Below are 14,984 nucleotides of genomic sequence, written 5' to 3' on the forward strand. Positions count from 1 at the left end.
ACATACATACATACACACACACTTGTATATATGAATATTCAAATAAAATTATCTGGGGAGGTCTTAAATGATTTCACAAGTCACTAACACTCAAAAACAAAACTCGGGTGGTTAAAAGTTTCTTCATTCATTTCTCATATGTTACGTACTCTAAAAGTTCCCATTATTTACCGCACATACTGTCAAAAATACAGACCCACAAAAAGAGAAAAACAGTCCAAAAAAAGAGAGAAGAGAAACTAGAGCGGCCTTAAGTTACTTCCACAGCTGAGTCAACAGAAATTGTGCAAACAAATTTGATGCCAGGATTTAGCTTCACAGCTAACCTGGCACATCTGATGTAGGTAGTCACCGTGTGTTTGCATGTAACTGAAGACATAAGGGGAGCCTTTTTCATGTTTCATCACTTAAAATCTGTAAACAAAATCAGTTTGATTTTAAAAGATGCTTCTCAGATGGCCTGCAGTCAAGTTGGAGGAGCTGTTCTTATTTGCTTGGAGGAGGGTTTTCTTGTGTTTTATTTTTATCGAGCAAACACAAAGTTGACTAATCCCAAAGATGTACACGAGTCACTGGCCATGGTGCTAATCAGAAAGCTGACATGCCAATCTCACCTTGTCATTTCTTTCACAGAGGAACTTGAGTCGCTGAGCTCTCTTGTGCATGAAGACGCCGTCCAGGTGACCGGTCTCCACAGAGCGGATCTCGATGGCTTTCTCGCCCCAACCCATGATTTGGTTAGACCGAATGTAGGCTGTGAAGAGATGTTTTAGTTAGTATACGGATATCTAACTCTATTTAAAGACAAAGAAAATGTTAAATCCCTAAACCAGAGGTGTCAAACATAAATGTGCTAAAACAATCGACTTGTTGATGATTTTTAATCATTAACAGAAAAAAAGCACCACTTTAAAAAAAAATAAATCGGGTGTAAAGGTGTAGGTGCAGGGACACTTTAGCTCTTGGAGGGTTGTGAGGCAAAAAGGCTGGGCAACACTGACCTAGACAGACAAGAAAACATTATAGGGCAGGTGTTTGTGTAGCTTTTCACCCAGTTACTCACCCACTGAGGTGGGCATCTCCCCCCACTGCAGCACCACGTCCTTGGTGATGCGTCCGTAGGTGTTGACATAAACACCCTCGTCCTCGTAGCACACGAGCAGTTCAATGCCATCAGTGTTAGGCAGAATGATGATTGCGTGAGACTGAATGCTCGTCTGGATCTGGAGGAAAAACAACAGACATTATAAGAGTGACTCCTCTTTTAACACATACAACAAACAAGCATGTGCGTTATTTTACAGCTGTGTTCTTACGTGTGTGGGCAGGTAGATGTCGTAAACGGCCCCAGAGTCGACATCCACGGCGTGAAAGCCTGAGTACGAGCCATAGATTACCTTTAACCTCTGACCTTCCTCCACAGTCAGGTCAACCAGCAGCGGCTTATGCACCAGATCACCGAAAGACTGAGGCGCACACAGATCAGAAATCTTAGTCTTTCAGCTTAATATCAGTAGATATTTGCCAAAACACAGAGATGATAGATTGCTATCATTTGGAAAAGAAAAAACACAAAGAGCACAATAACAAGCAATAGCACCAACAACTAGCTGGTCGGTTTACTTACCTTGAAGGCCATGAATTTGTGGTAGGGCTTGGGTGCCCAAGCGTAGACCTCCACAGAGTTCTTCAGAGCCAGAACCAAGAATTTGATCCTCTCATATTTCACTGGGGAAATAAAAATCGGAATAAATCACTTAAAAAGAGCATGATTACCACAGGGCAGGAGAGTAGTGTGGGCTCATCTCTGCTTACCAACTTAATATTGCAACAAATGGAGGGAGAAAGTTATTATTTTAACTGATGTTTATTTGGGTTAATCTGAAATATTCACAGCAGTTTGTATTGCACCACAGAAACAACAATTCCTGGCATCTTAAAAAGAAAACGGTTAGCCCAGAATGCCTGCACAATTAAATTAACAGAAAGTGCTGCTTTCAGCTTACATCTATGTAGAATAAGGTAAATGCCCTCTAAACCCAACCCCGGTGCAAGCTTACTTTTTGCAAACCATCTGAGGAACACAGTTAAAAGTGCACTCTCAGCTCTTTTCCCCTACGTCCACATAAACCCACTGTTTTGGCAACAGTGTTACAAATGTTACTTTTCCAATATTGATTTTCTCATCATTGCTGCAAAGCCCTGTACTTTCCACAAGTGCTGATTAAAGAAAATAATGAACATGCATGAATAAAGCTGTTGGACGGGAAACGGATTCCTCAGCCAACAGCTCTGATCACTACATGGGAGTTTCCAACAGGAAGTGCCAGTCTTTGCAAAGCAATAAAATCATGAATGACATTCTGAGTTTTAGACAGGAAGGTCTACTTGCATGTCTTCTCAGATGCTTTTACCACATTATTACTTAATCAAGGGTTTTCATTCTATGATTTATCAATGGCGTGTAGGTTCCCGAAGCACATATCCGATTTGAATTCCTACATATGAAAAGCACAAAGCAGAAACTAAAGGCTGATATTCATAGACACTGATAAAAAGACATATTTGGCAACCTTGTTCCCAATTTGTTGCAGTGTGTTTGTTGTTGTTTTGCATTGTTAAGCACTTTGTGCAGCATGGACTGTTTGGAAATGTGCTATATCAGTGTCCAACTCCAGTTCTTGAGAGCTACTGTCCTGCAGCTTGAATGGCTTCTTATTAGGCCTTTGCCTTGATGGCATGCGGAACCATTTAATTCAGCTGTGTTGGAGTAGGGATGCATCTAAAAGCTGCAGGACAGTAGCTCTCGAGGACTGGAGTTGGACACCCCTGTGCTATATAAATAAACATGACCTTGACCTTTTGATCCCTGTCTATTTAAAGTTTTTGTTTTGTTGTGTTTCTTTGTATTTGTAGTTTCAATTCAATTCCATTTTATTTATATAGCACCAAATCACAATAACAGTTGCCTCAAGCACTTTATATTGTAAGGCAAAGATCCTACGATAATACAAAGAAAACCCCAACAATCAGACGACCGCAAAACTAGATGAACAAGAACTTTGGCAACAGTGGGAAGGAAAACTCCCTTTTAACAGGAAGAAACCTTCAGCAGAGCCAGGTTCAGCGAGAGCCGGCCATTTCCTGTGAGTGGTTGGGGGTGAGGGGAGGTAGACAGGTCAGAGATTTCTCCTATGACATTTAATTTTAGTCTTCATGTCTCAGAAAAATTTGGGAATCACTTTATTTATTTTATTAATTATTAAAGCACTGAATAATTAAAAAGTATCATGTACATGGATCTGTTCTGTTCAGAAAGCTGCATAGCTACAGCCAACTTCCCAGAAGAGAGTAACTTCTCCTAGTAGTTCAGAGTTTTACATGAGAATGAGCATCTGTCTGTGTTAAAACTGGTGGGGAGAAGCTGCTTGTTTTGCAGGCAGTGAGCTAAGAGGTGGCTGTGACCAATATCAGGGACCAGTTATCATGTCTACAGCTGCCAGCAGGTTTCTAAGTAATTATTCAATCAGTAAAAACTATAGATTCTACTAATCCCTTTTGTCCTTGTCAGATTGTCTCTTTGTTCACTGCACGTTGGCCTCTTGGTTTCCTTTTTGTGACTTTGTGTATTTTGCAATCTGGTGAATGGGTCAGTTAATAGTTTCATTTAGGAGTGGTGTGCAAGTAACCCCCCATTAGGTGTGAAGTCAATAAAAAAACAACACCAGTCCCTGCTGTGATCTCCACACACAGTCCCCATGCACTTGCACTTTTGCACTGTGGAGGGCCCTTATCTCAAACTTACCACCTTGGTAGTCTGTTATGAGTATTTATGCTCATAAATACAGTGAAATCTTCCCAAACTCTTAAATGCAACATGTCCTTTTGTGATAAACATACCAACTTTGTAGTGGACGCATCCCTCCAAGTCTCCTACGGTTGTCCAGCCTTGTTTCTTCTCAACCTCTGGGTCATTATGCAGAATCTTATTCCTCAGCCAGGACAGGTAGTATACACGGAGCTTGTTCTTCTTACCTGTAATTGATTGAGAAACACCGAAGTAAAGAAGAGCAAAAACAAAATGTAAGAATTGCTATGCGGTTGATCTTATCAGAGGCTCTGAGAAATGTCTGAAGCTGCTTGAAACTCATGAGGTTGTGTGTGTGTGTGTGTGTGTGTGTGTGTGTGTGTGTGTGTGTGTGTAGAGGAATTTTGCACCATCCTACAAAATAATTTCAGGTTGGCAGCATTTCTGCATCAAATCTTGATGGAACAGCCTTTTTCAGTTGCCTTAAGGTCTGAACTTTGACTTGACCATTTGAAAACATGAATTTAGTTCTTTTTAAGTGATTCTGTTTGTTTAGCTTGCACCACTTAACCTTTCTAAGTTTCAAGTCATGGACTGTGGTTCTGATTTTCTCCTGTAAGATGCTTTTTGTAATTTTTTTATTCATGATTCATTCAACGACTCCAGAATTTGAGGTAAAAAAATAGCCCTAAACTCAGACATAATCCAAATCTGTTGCCCTTACTGTATATATGATCACTTATGGTCCCTTTTCTCCCATATCCCACTTACTAGCACATACCAACTAGGGCTGGGTATTGTCACTGATTTCTAGAATCGATTCGATTCCGATTCACAAGGTCCTGAATCGATTCGATCCACGATTCGATTCAATTTGAATCTGGGAAATTTTGCCTCAGACAGTCAGAAATATTATAATTCAGATCAGTACATTTACATATTTTTGTATCTATAAAAAGGAAGCTGACACTTTCCAGACTTTATCAAAGGTGTGAGCATCACAGCAGAGGCCTTTGTGTCAAAGTAGCTGAAGATAAAACACAGAAAAACATGAAGGTGATTTTCCTGGCCTGGAATTTTATAAAAATATTCTGCAGTAGATCAAAAACGAAAGAAAATCTTTAATCAACTTATGAACATCACCTCTGATGTTACAGCGGTTTTATTAGAGACACAGCGTTTTGTATTTTGTATAATTTTAAAAAGTTTAAATTTGTTTAGAAGCCTATTGAACGGCAGAAATTAGGTTTTCTTTTCGGAAGTAAGTAAAAGGAAAAAAAAAAAAACATCGGCCGACAGCGCTGTAAATAACGGTAGACTTGTGCATAACAAGCAAGCGAATAATGCAGAAAACAGATTTTTAGATGGGAAACTGTTCTTGAAGTACAGAGAGAGAGAGAGAGAGAGAGAGAGAGAGAGCTGTGCATGAAGTGTGATTTTATTGTGGTGGAAGCAAAACAGCAAAAATCAGAGGGAGTCCTTGACGATGTTTATGTGAAGCTTAGTTTGGATCTTCTTCTGCTGGTTCGGTCAATATTGTTTGGAGAGAGTGTGGTGGGGCGTGGTCTGCGGTGCCGTGCAGGGAGGGCGGACGCACCTGCACGACATTCATAATCACGCCCGCTGGGTTAAAACACAGGGACTCAGGTGTGTGTGGTTGTTGTTGTGGTGAGTGTGACTAAAAATGTCTCGAAAGGATATTCCGTGGTCCCGCCGTGCCTTATTCTCACCACAGAGAGATAAAACTAACAGCTTTAGAATTAGCGCAAAAAGAGCGTAAACACAAAGCGTGGACCCACCGAAACATCAGAATCAGCGAGCTGTCGGCTTTCAAAACCGAGCGTGTCCGTGCCGTCGGGTGAGAAAGGCAACATCTCACCGATTCTGATCCGCAGGTCCGAGCTTTGCGTTTACGTCTTTGTGCAGAAGCCGTGTACCTGCTCTCATTTACTGTTTTAAATGTTTGGTGGTTGTCAAAATTTTGTGACGTTTCACCTGAGATTCTGGAATTTTGGGCAAAATACATTTATATAAAAAAATCGATTCAGGATTTTAATGAATCGATATCACGTTATCCAAGCCAGAATCGATTTTAATCGATGAATCGATTATTAAAACCCAGCCCTAATACCAACCTAACCTGAAATAAAAAGTTACATTTAAGGTAAGGTGTTGTCATGATCCGGAGTTTGTGACTCCGTGTTTATGTTTTAGTAGTTATTATTATTCTGGGTTTTGTCCCCCACCCGTGTGTGTGATCTCCCTGTGTTCTCTGAGTGTTTTTAAGTCTTGTCTTCTGTCTTAGTCGTTGCTGGTTCGTCTGTGTTGTTTCTCCTCGGTCTCCCTGCGTCTCTCCGTATGTATTTCCCCGGACCTCCCTGCATCTTCGTTTCTGGTTTGTTTTGTTAGTTTTACCCAGTTTAGGTTTCCGGTTTCATGTTCACCCACCATTGCTGTTTGTACCCACTCCTGTAAATAAATACTCACCTGCACCAGAGCTGCCGCCTTTTGGGTCCTTTCTACAACTCCACACGTCTGCCACCGGCAAACCGTGACAGTACGAACCAGCCAGCATGGACCCTGCGGCACCCAATCCGTCCGAGGAGCTCCAGGATGACATCAGCTACAATGTGGAGATCCTCCTCGGGCTGTGGCTGGAGAATCCTCCGTACGAGGAGCTTCGTCGTGCCGTGGAAAGTCGGCTACAACGGCTCTTTTCTGGCCTGCCATGGCTTCTGACAGTCGCTTCCTCCGACCATGCAGGCTTTTCTCCGGCACACACCACCTTCTCTCAGCCACTCCTGCCTCGCTGCCCGACTCGCCGGATGTGATCTTGCCCGGCCCGTCGGAGCCGTCTGCGGGGAGGAAACGCCGATCGCGCCGCAGGCGCGCCACCCCACAGCCGGACGTTCGGGCTTCTAATTCGCCGGCTGTGGTGAGTGAGGACTCTTTTCCGTTTTCGGACTGTGTGACTGTTCATTCAGGGGCGGTGTTCTGTGCGGCAGATGATATTGTGAACAGCATATCACCTGCTCAGCAGCCACTCTCAGCTCAGTTAGCTGCCCCGCAGCCACTCTCAGTTCTGTCTCCAGTGTCACCCTCAGTTCAGTTTCCAGAGTCACCACCAGTTCACTCCAGTTCAGTTTGCGCCTCCAGTGTCACCTGCAGTTCAGTCTCCAGTGTCACCATCATTTCGTTCAGTTTCCAGAGTCACCAGCGTCACTTTCAGTTCAGTCTCCAGTTCAGTTTCCAGAGCCTCCAGTGTCCCTGCAGTTCAGGCCCCTGCGCCTCCAGTGTCACTTTCAGTTCAGGCCCCTGCGCCTCCAGTGTCACCTGCAGTTCAGTCCCCTGCGCCTCCAGTGTCACCTGCAGTTCAGGCTCCAGTATTACCAGTTTCACTCATTCACTCCATGCAGGGAGAAAGTCTAATTTCAACTCAAGGTGCTTTTCATAGTTTAGCCGCCATTGGCACAGTTTGCCGCTCCAGGGCTTCCCCAGAGGCTAGGTCTCAGTCCCCAGCTGATTCTGGACCCCTGAAGTTTAAGCAGCCACCTGAGAACTGCACCATGTCAGCGTTGCCTGGGCAGAGCCAGTGCTCAGTGCATTGCCAGTCGCCTTTGTGTCAGCTAGTGGCCTCCATGACTGCTGGCTTAGTGATGACTTCTGCTGGAGGGTCCGTAGGACCGCTCCGGCCTTCGTCTCCTGTCGTCGCTGGAGGGTCAAAGGGATCCGTCCAGTCTGCAGCGCTCCGGCTTCCACGCCGCCGCCTGCAGCGCCTCCGTCTCCGGCTTCCACGCCACCGGCTGCAGCGCCTCCATCTCCGGCTTCCACGCCACCGGCTGCAGCGCCTCCGTCTCCGGCTTCCACGCCGCCGCCTTCAGCCTCGTCTGGTCCAGCTTCAGAGCCGTCAGCGTCGTCTGGTCCAGCTTCAGCCTCATCATCCACACCGGCTGCAGCCTCTGCTTCAGCGTCGCCTGGCCCAGCCTCCGTGTCTTCGTCCTCGCCTGGCCCAGCCTCCGTGTCTCCGCCTTCAGCGTCGCCTGGCCCAGCCTCAGTGTCTCCGCCTTCAGCGTCGCCTGGTCCAGCCTCGTTTGGGTCTGCAGCTAAACGGCCACTTTCTAGGCCACTGGCCAGGCGCCATCGCCGTCGTGGGCGGCCCCCAGACTCCCTTCACCACCGTTGCCTTCCGCACGGTCGGCCCCCTGAACTGTGTCCACTTCGGCGCCGCTGCCTTCCGCGCGGCCGGCCTCCGGACCTCCATCGCCTGGGTCGCTGCCGTTGCCGACCACACGGTCGGCCCCCTGAACTGGTTCCACATCGCCGCCGTGGCCTTCCTCGCAGCCGGCCCCTGGACCAGTGCTGTCGTCGTCGCCGTTGCCTTCCTTACGGTCGGCCTCCCGGACTGTTTCCACGTCGCCGCCGTTGCCGTCCGCACGGTCGGCCCCCTGAACTGTTTGGACTCCTGTGCTGTCGGCCCCCTGGCCGGCCCCCTGAACTCTTCTGTTTTGGACTCCATTTTCTTGGCTATGGTGTATTTCATTTCATTGTTTTTTGGTGCTGGACTCGTGCTTTGTTTTTTGTCTTTCTGGTGCTCCTGTTTTGTTTTGCCTCGATTATATAAAAATACAGCTGTGATATTAAGAAAACTTTCTCCTGCATCTGTGTCACTTCATTTATGACCAAATTCTTGCAGAGCACACAAGAACATGCATGTCTTTTATGTCTGCATGGTGGAGTTTTAGAGTTTCAAACATGTCTGGACTGAGGCCTTGGCTTTGCTTTGCAGTGGATTTTCCCTTTTTTCCTCCAAACACAGCGCTTTGCACGCCTGCCAAAAAGTTCAACTTACATATTATCTGATTGTGGAACAATACAATTGATCTCTGGCTTCAGACACGTAGCAATGGCAAAGTGTTTTATATTGTGGTAAAGTTAACAAAGATCATATATAATATAATAATACCCAAACATTTCTGTGAGCTAGTTCTCGTTCTCCTTTTTGCAGGACAGCATGTCGTGTTGTTGATCTGATTTTCTACCAGATCTTAGGAAGAGCAGAAGTAGCCCTGAATTATTCGGACAATCTGCCTTATTGAGAATTAATGAACATGAAATTTTCATTTAAAACCTGCATTTTGTCTACCGTTAAAATTTGTTTGATGATCTGAAACATGCAAGTGTGACAAATATACAAAAAAATAACAAATCAGGAAGGGAGCCAGTACTTTTTCACGGCTCTGTAATGTGCCTTTATTTATAGGGATGTGGAAACTTTTACAATCCACACTTCCAATCTCATACTCCTAACTTGAATATTATCCAAGATATTATTATCCACATCCCTTTTTCAGCTAAAGCTGTGAGTAATCACTCAAGAGCTTTTACTAGTAAGTGTTTGTGTTATGAGTTTAGTCAGAATGTGTTTATAATAGTGGATTTATGAAGACCCAGTAACATTTTGCAGAGTAATGAGTGCTGAAATCTTGGTAATTTTCCTCTGTCACACTGTCTCCTAGAAATCTACTGCAAATCAGTTACATGGAAGAACGTTTCCGTCCATCATGGAAATCTCAATTGTGTGTCATTGTTACATAGCATGCACATACATGACGTGGTTTCAGCTAACAGAGTTTTACTCAATATCCTTTTCACTCAGATTATCTGTTGTGTCATTTTTGTGCATTTGGGAAATTGTGAAAGGAGAAGTACGAGTGCGGGTGCTCTTTCAATGTGCGAAAGTAGAAAGCAGATTAGAAAAAGACGGTCAAACAGATACTGAGCAGACTAAGCTGAACAAGCAGAAAAGTGAACATTTTTTGGCCACATAATGTACAAACTGAAGTATTGTGCAAAAGTCTTGAGCCACCCCTCATTTTTTAAATATTTTACTTCCAAGCAGCCAAATTTTTCACTTTTACTCCTTAGTCATAAAAGGCTGATTGGGTATTGTCATCACCCCGCTAGGCAGGCAGCAACGACACCCAAGTCTGTGAAGGCGATAACTCAAGATAAGGCAATGTAGGAGCTTCAAATGTATACCATAGGTGTAGCTGCTAAAACTCTCAGACGACTTTGAATCTCAGTGATCTTGACCTCAAGGTCAAAGGTCAAGTTCTCTGGAAATCTTGTAAATGCAATTACCTGGAAACAAGACAATGTAGGATTTTGAAATTGCTGCTTTGCTGAGTTTGTTTGTTGAGCTACTTATCACTGGTCGGTGAATCATTCAAGCATGAAAAAAGCATTAACTCCTGGGATGTGCCAGTGTTGTGTCTAAACATAAAAGACAGCTTTGCAAAGATTAAATTTTAAATAGTATCTTTTGTCACTAGAAGCTGAATCCAGGAAAAATGAATACAATGAAACAACATAAAATGGTTTGGCATAAAATATTTGACAGCAGAAATTTCTGGAACAATTTCGCCTACTTCCAAGGTGCATGGACGGGATGAAAAACTCACAACGCAGGAACTCCAGCAACACTTAATATGAAAGAGGAACAACTTTATTGACTGACCAACGCGTTTCGAAACGCATTAGTCAGTCAATAAAGTTGAAAATATTTTTTCATCTACAAAGTGATTCTTAAGAGTGATTACCTGAAAACTTGACAAGTAGACAACAAAAGAATTTGCAAATAGCTGAAAGTCAAGTCTTAAAGAAACAGGAAAAAAGGCCAGCAAAACCTGACACAGGACCTGAAAGATGTATCTGGACCTCCAGCTGATCCATCTATTCTACAATGAAGCCTCACCAGCGGTCTCAGTGGAAGTGTGGCTGTCAAGAAGCCACTCTTAAGGACAAATTATACAAGAACTGGACTGAAAATCAGTGGAAACAGGTCTGATGGAGAGATAAATCTAAATTTGAAAATTTTGGTCCAAATCATCATCGTACATACAGAAGAGTTGAGGTAAAAATGAAAATACCACCAGATTTTCAACCACAATGCAATATGTTAAACATTATATGCAGTGACTTCACTTTTTAGCACACTGCCAATGCAATAAAAGCATAGCTGGACAAAAAAACACAATGAAACACTATCAGTCATAGCACGTCAACATCATTAAAGCAGTGTGGTATCAACTTGAGAGAGAGAGGCAGCCAAAGAAGAGCTTTGAATGTCCTTCAAGAAGCCTGGAGAAGAGTTCAGACTATGTTGAAGAATAATAGGCCGCCTACAGGGAGGAGGTGGATCGTCTGGCTGAGTGGTGCGACACGAACAACCTGCTGCTTAACACCGAGAAGACCAAGGAGCTCATTGGACTACAGGAGGAATGCTGACACACCCATCTACATTAAGGGGACGGCTGTGGAGCGTGTGAGCAGCTTCAAGTTCCTGGGAGTCCACATCTCCGAGGATCTCACCTGGACGACCAACTGCTCCAAGCTGGTCAAGAAGGCTCACCAGCGCCTCTTCTTCTTGAGGACTCTGAGGAAGAACCACCTGTCCTCAGACATCCTGGTGAACTTCTATCGCTGCACCATCGAGAGCATCCTGACCAACTGTATAACAGTCTGGTACGGGAACTGCTCTGCCTCGGACCGGAAGGCGTTGCAGAGGGTCGTGAAAACTGCCCAGCGCATCGCCGGAGCACCACTTCCTGCCATAAAAGACATCTACAGGAAGCGGTGTCTGAAAAGGGCTGGGAAAATCATCAAAGACCCCAGTCACCCATCACATGGACTCTTCACCCTCCTGCCCTCTGGGAGGCGCTACAGGAGCCTCCGGACTAAGACCACCAGGTACCGGAACAGCTTCTTCCCCACAGCTGTCAGACTCCTGAACTCTGCCTCCTGACATCTGACCCACGTTAAACTCATGGACTGAACATACACACCCCAACCACACACACACCCACAATGGACAACTGTACCCTCAAACACACAATAATAACATGGACTGAACCACCACTCACAACCACTAGCACTTTATATAGCCTCTGTAGAAATTATCCACATATCTCACTTATCTTACCTGCACTACTGTATAGTTCTGTATAAATAATCATTCTGTACATACGATAATTTTAATTCTACAACTGTTTATAACTTGCATAGTTCATATTTCTGTATAGCTTTCATATTTATATCCTGTTCATAGCTTGTACATAGCTTGTACACCACTACAGCCTGTACATACTTATAGTTATACATTATTTTTTACATTACATTATTATGTGTACATTATAACATACCATAATAGACCCATATTTTGTACCCTCATACCTATAACAGACCCATTTCTGTAATATACTCACATATCTATATTATTGCTAATATATATTTGTAATATATCTATATCATGGCCAAAGCACTTCTGGATGGATGCAAACTGCATTTCGTTGCCTGTACTTGTGACATGTCCAATGACAATCAAGTTGAATTCTATTCTATTCAATTCTAATAGGTGGTCAGATTAAATACTAATTTCTGAGGCTACTTGAAAACGTATATACTTTGTTTTCACATCTTTTATCATTACACCTAATTCCAATTTTCCTAGCAAAATATAATGAGGGGTGGCTCAAGGTGTTTGTCGAGCACTGTACTTTCAAGGTAACTCTGTGTGCAAGTTTGTGCTTTATACTGCACAATGTTAGACGTTGGTTTCAGTCCATCTCTCATCGGTTCCTAATTCTAGTTGCACTAATCAGGATGCTTAAAGTGTGCCTGTCTGTGTACCTGATATAGTGACCAAGACATTGAGTCCTTCCAGGACGTCCATCTGCTGGAAGCGTCGGCGGTTAATCAGAGGGTAAACTTTCCCCTGACCACTGCGATCCAACAGCATCAGGCCGCTTTCTGTTCCCACCAGTAAGTTCACTCCTACACACAAATGCACAAACATGCCCATAAGGATAACGTCCAAAAAAAGCCACTGAGCTCAACTGGAGGTCTGCTGCCTGGCCTGACGGCGCTAGTATGTGGCCTTATTAGAGCTTTGCTGCCACCATGTGGTGAAGGCCTTTATAGCTACAACTTCTGGTAAAAAGCTGGACTTTGATGAATGTTAATACAAATACTTAAACATTGGCACAACAAATTTACCTTTAATAATAACTTACATCAAAAAAATCCTTATTAAATAAGTAGCATTTTCTTTAAGAACCCATTATCCCCCCACCCCCACCCTGTTATTCAAAGTGACATCATAGTCTGATCAACTGATGGGTAATTATTTTAAAGTATCCTTTCTTTTAAGCCCTATCTTTTTGTTCTTACCCCAGAGGGCAGCGCAAAGAATCTCAGAGTTGAACCTCTTCTTGTATTTGCGGATCTCTGGGGTGTCACTCTGAGGGCGGGTGTTGACCGGATTGACGTTGACCACGGAGCCCTTCCGGGATGGATCTGCTCTCAGTGCCTCTGCCAGCCGGGCATCGTTCCCATAGCCTAAAAGGTCAAAGGGAAGGGCTTAGGTAGGATGGCGTAGGATTGTAGAGTTTACCGGACGGGGTGAGGGTCAGTCACATGATCAGCATTAGAAAGCTGTGTAGTGAACTGTGATATTTAACAATGGAATATCAATATTGTGTGATTGATGTACATTTTATATTACTGTGAATAATTGGTCATGTTGTAAGTATGAAAGTTTTGAATGGGATACAGAAATATAAATATCAATGTAATGATTCCCACTACTGCTCCGCTCAAACCAGTAAAAAAGGGAGCTGATGTGAGTTTTTATGGTGTCTGTTGTGGATTACTCATTACCCGGCTCTCTTACATGCATTTGGTTCTAGATTCAGGCATCTGTAGGAAAACCTAACTGCCTCAAATCAGTGATTAAATGCTGACTGAACAATCTAGTATACTTAAGGGGGTCAATGGCTGGCCACCAGCTGCATCAGGTGAGGTAATGGCTTAAGATTTGGCCTTGACGATGAGAGAACAGGGCTGTAGTGATAAGAAAGCTTTGTTTGTTAATGGCGATAGCTAATGAACTCTATGACCTGAGTGAAACAGAGTCCAACGCTTTTTGTTTGTTAATGATAATGACATTTTCACGTGCTCAGCCTCTTTACTCCTTGAAAAGAAGAAGCTGTGTTTGTCAGAGCTTCTGTGTATCTGAGTGCAAGTTTGCAGCTGTGGACACTGGCAGCTAGTCAGACGAAGTCAAAACTGAAGCGGTGGGTTTAACCTAGAGGAACGGTTTTCAGAGAGCCATCACTGGAGGTGGCTTGGGGAAGAAAGTTGTGTCGAACTTGGTTGTTAATAATGATGAATGATAATCATCAATTAAATCAACAAAGATAAACAACCAAAAGCTTCCTAACAATGATTTTTAGCACACTAAAATTCAAGTAAGATCTGTTTGTTTCACTTATGATTACTGAAAGAAGTGTGTTGGACAATATGAACCTCTTTTATGACTTTTGGAGGAGGAAATATGAGAAAAAGTCTGAGACCCAGTCATCAAGAAGATATAAATATTAATTAATTCCCATTGCAGCCATTTATATGTTCATACTACCGCTCACCTGGCCAAATGCTTATTCAGCATCCAGGGAAAAACCAGCACTTGAAAATGTTTATTGTAAACTACAATAACTCAGTTATATTATTTTAAACCAAGCCTTAATTTCTGAAGCCGATCTCCATGTATTAATCTCTTTAGTGTTGATTATAGTTGATTATGGTCAATCACACACCTACTGCCTCAAAGACCTCACCTCTAGGCAAAGTCGATTTCGCAAAGCTCCTCATTAGTAGTTTTTTTTATCCTCTTTCAGTCCTTCTTCCAGTTGCTCTCATTAAGGGTCATTAAAGCAGATCATCTGCTCATCATCTCACCCTGTCCCTTTCATCATCCTCTGTCACACCAACCTTCTGCATGTTCTTCACTACATCTTTCTCTCTGATTTTTCTCTCCTGCTGGCAGATGCATCATTTCTCCGATATATCCACTCTCCCTCCTCTACATATCTCCAAACAGCTCAGCCTTGCCTCCAAACTGCTCAACATGAGCTGTCCCTCTTTCATATTTAGTGTTTTGGATGAATTTCACTAAACTATTATTATATTTTTTTCATTATTACCTTGATTCAGTTGTTTAATAACTGTAGTAATAGTTTACCAAAATTCATCCGAATGACTAAAATGTCCCAAACATTTGTAAACTGTCAGAAAAGTAAAGAAAACCAGCCGTCAGTCATCATATGAGTCAACTGTT

At 43.3% G+C, this 14,984-nt stretch overlaps 1 protein-coding gene across 1 annotated transcript in view; it reads right to left on the reverse strand.

Moving 5' to 3' along the window:
• Positions 1-14,984, reverse strand: part of LOC102310984 (mitogen-activated protein kinase kinase kinase kinase 4) — a gene marked incomplete in the record, with an annotated part of 101,660 nt that overhangs the window by 4,067 nt on the left and 82,609 nt on the right. The window contains 7 exon segments of the mRNA XM_005932555.3: positions 615-754; positions 1,064-1,223; positions 1,317-1,466; positions 1,628-1,728; positions 3,901-4,035; positions 12,497-12,640; positions 13,037-13,204. Coding sequence (XP_005932617.2) covers positions 615-754; positions 1,064-1,223; positions 1,317-1,466; positions 1,628-1,728; positions 3,901-4,035; positions 12,497-12,640; positions 13,037-13,204 — 998 coding nt within the window.

This window comes from Haplochromis burtoni, unplaced genomic scaffold, assembly GCF_018398535.1.
Source record: "Haplochromis burtoni strain Fernald_Lab_line unplaced genomic scaffold, NCSU_Asbu1 Contig_154, whole genome shotgun sequence".
Lineage (NCBI taxonomy): Eukaryota > Metazoa > Chordata > Actinopteri > Cichliformes > Cichlidae > Haplochromis > Haplochromis burtoni.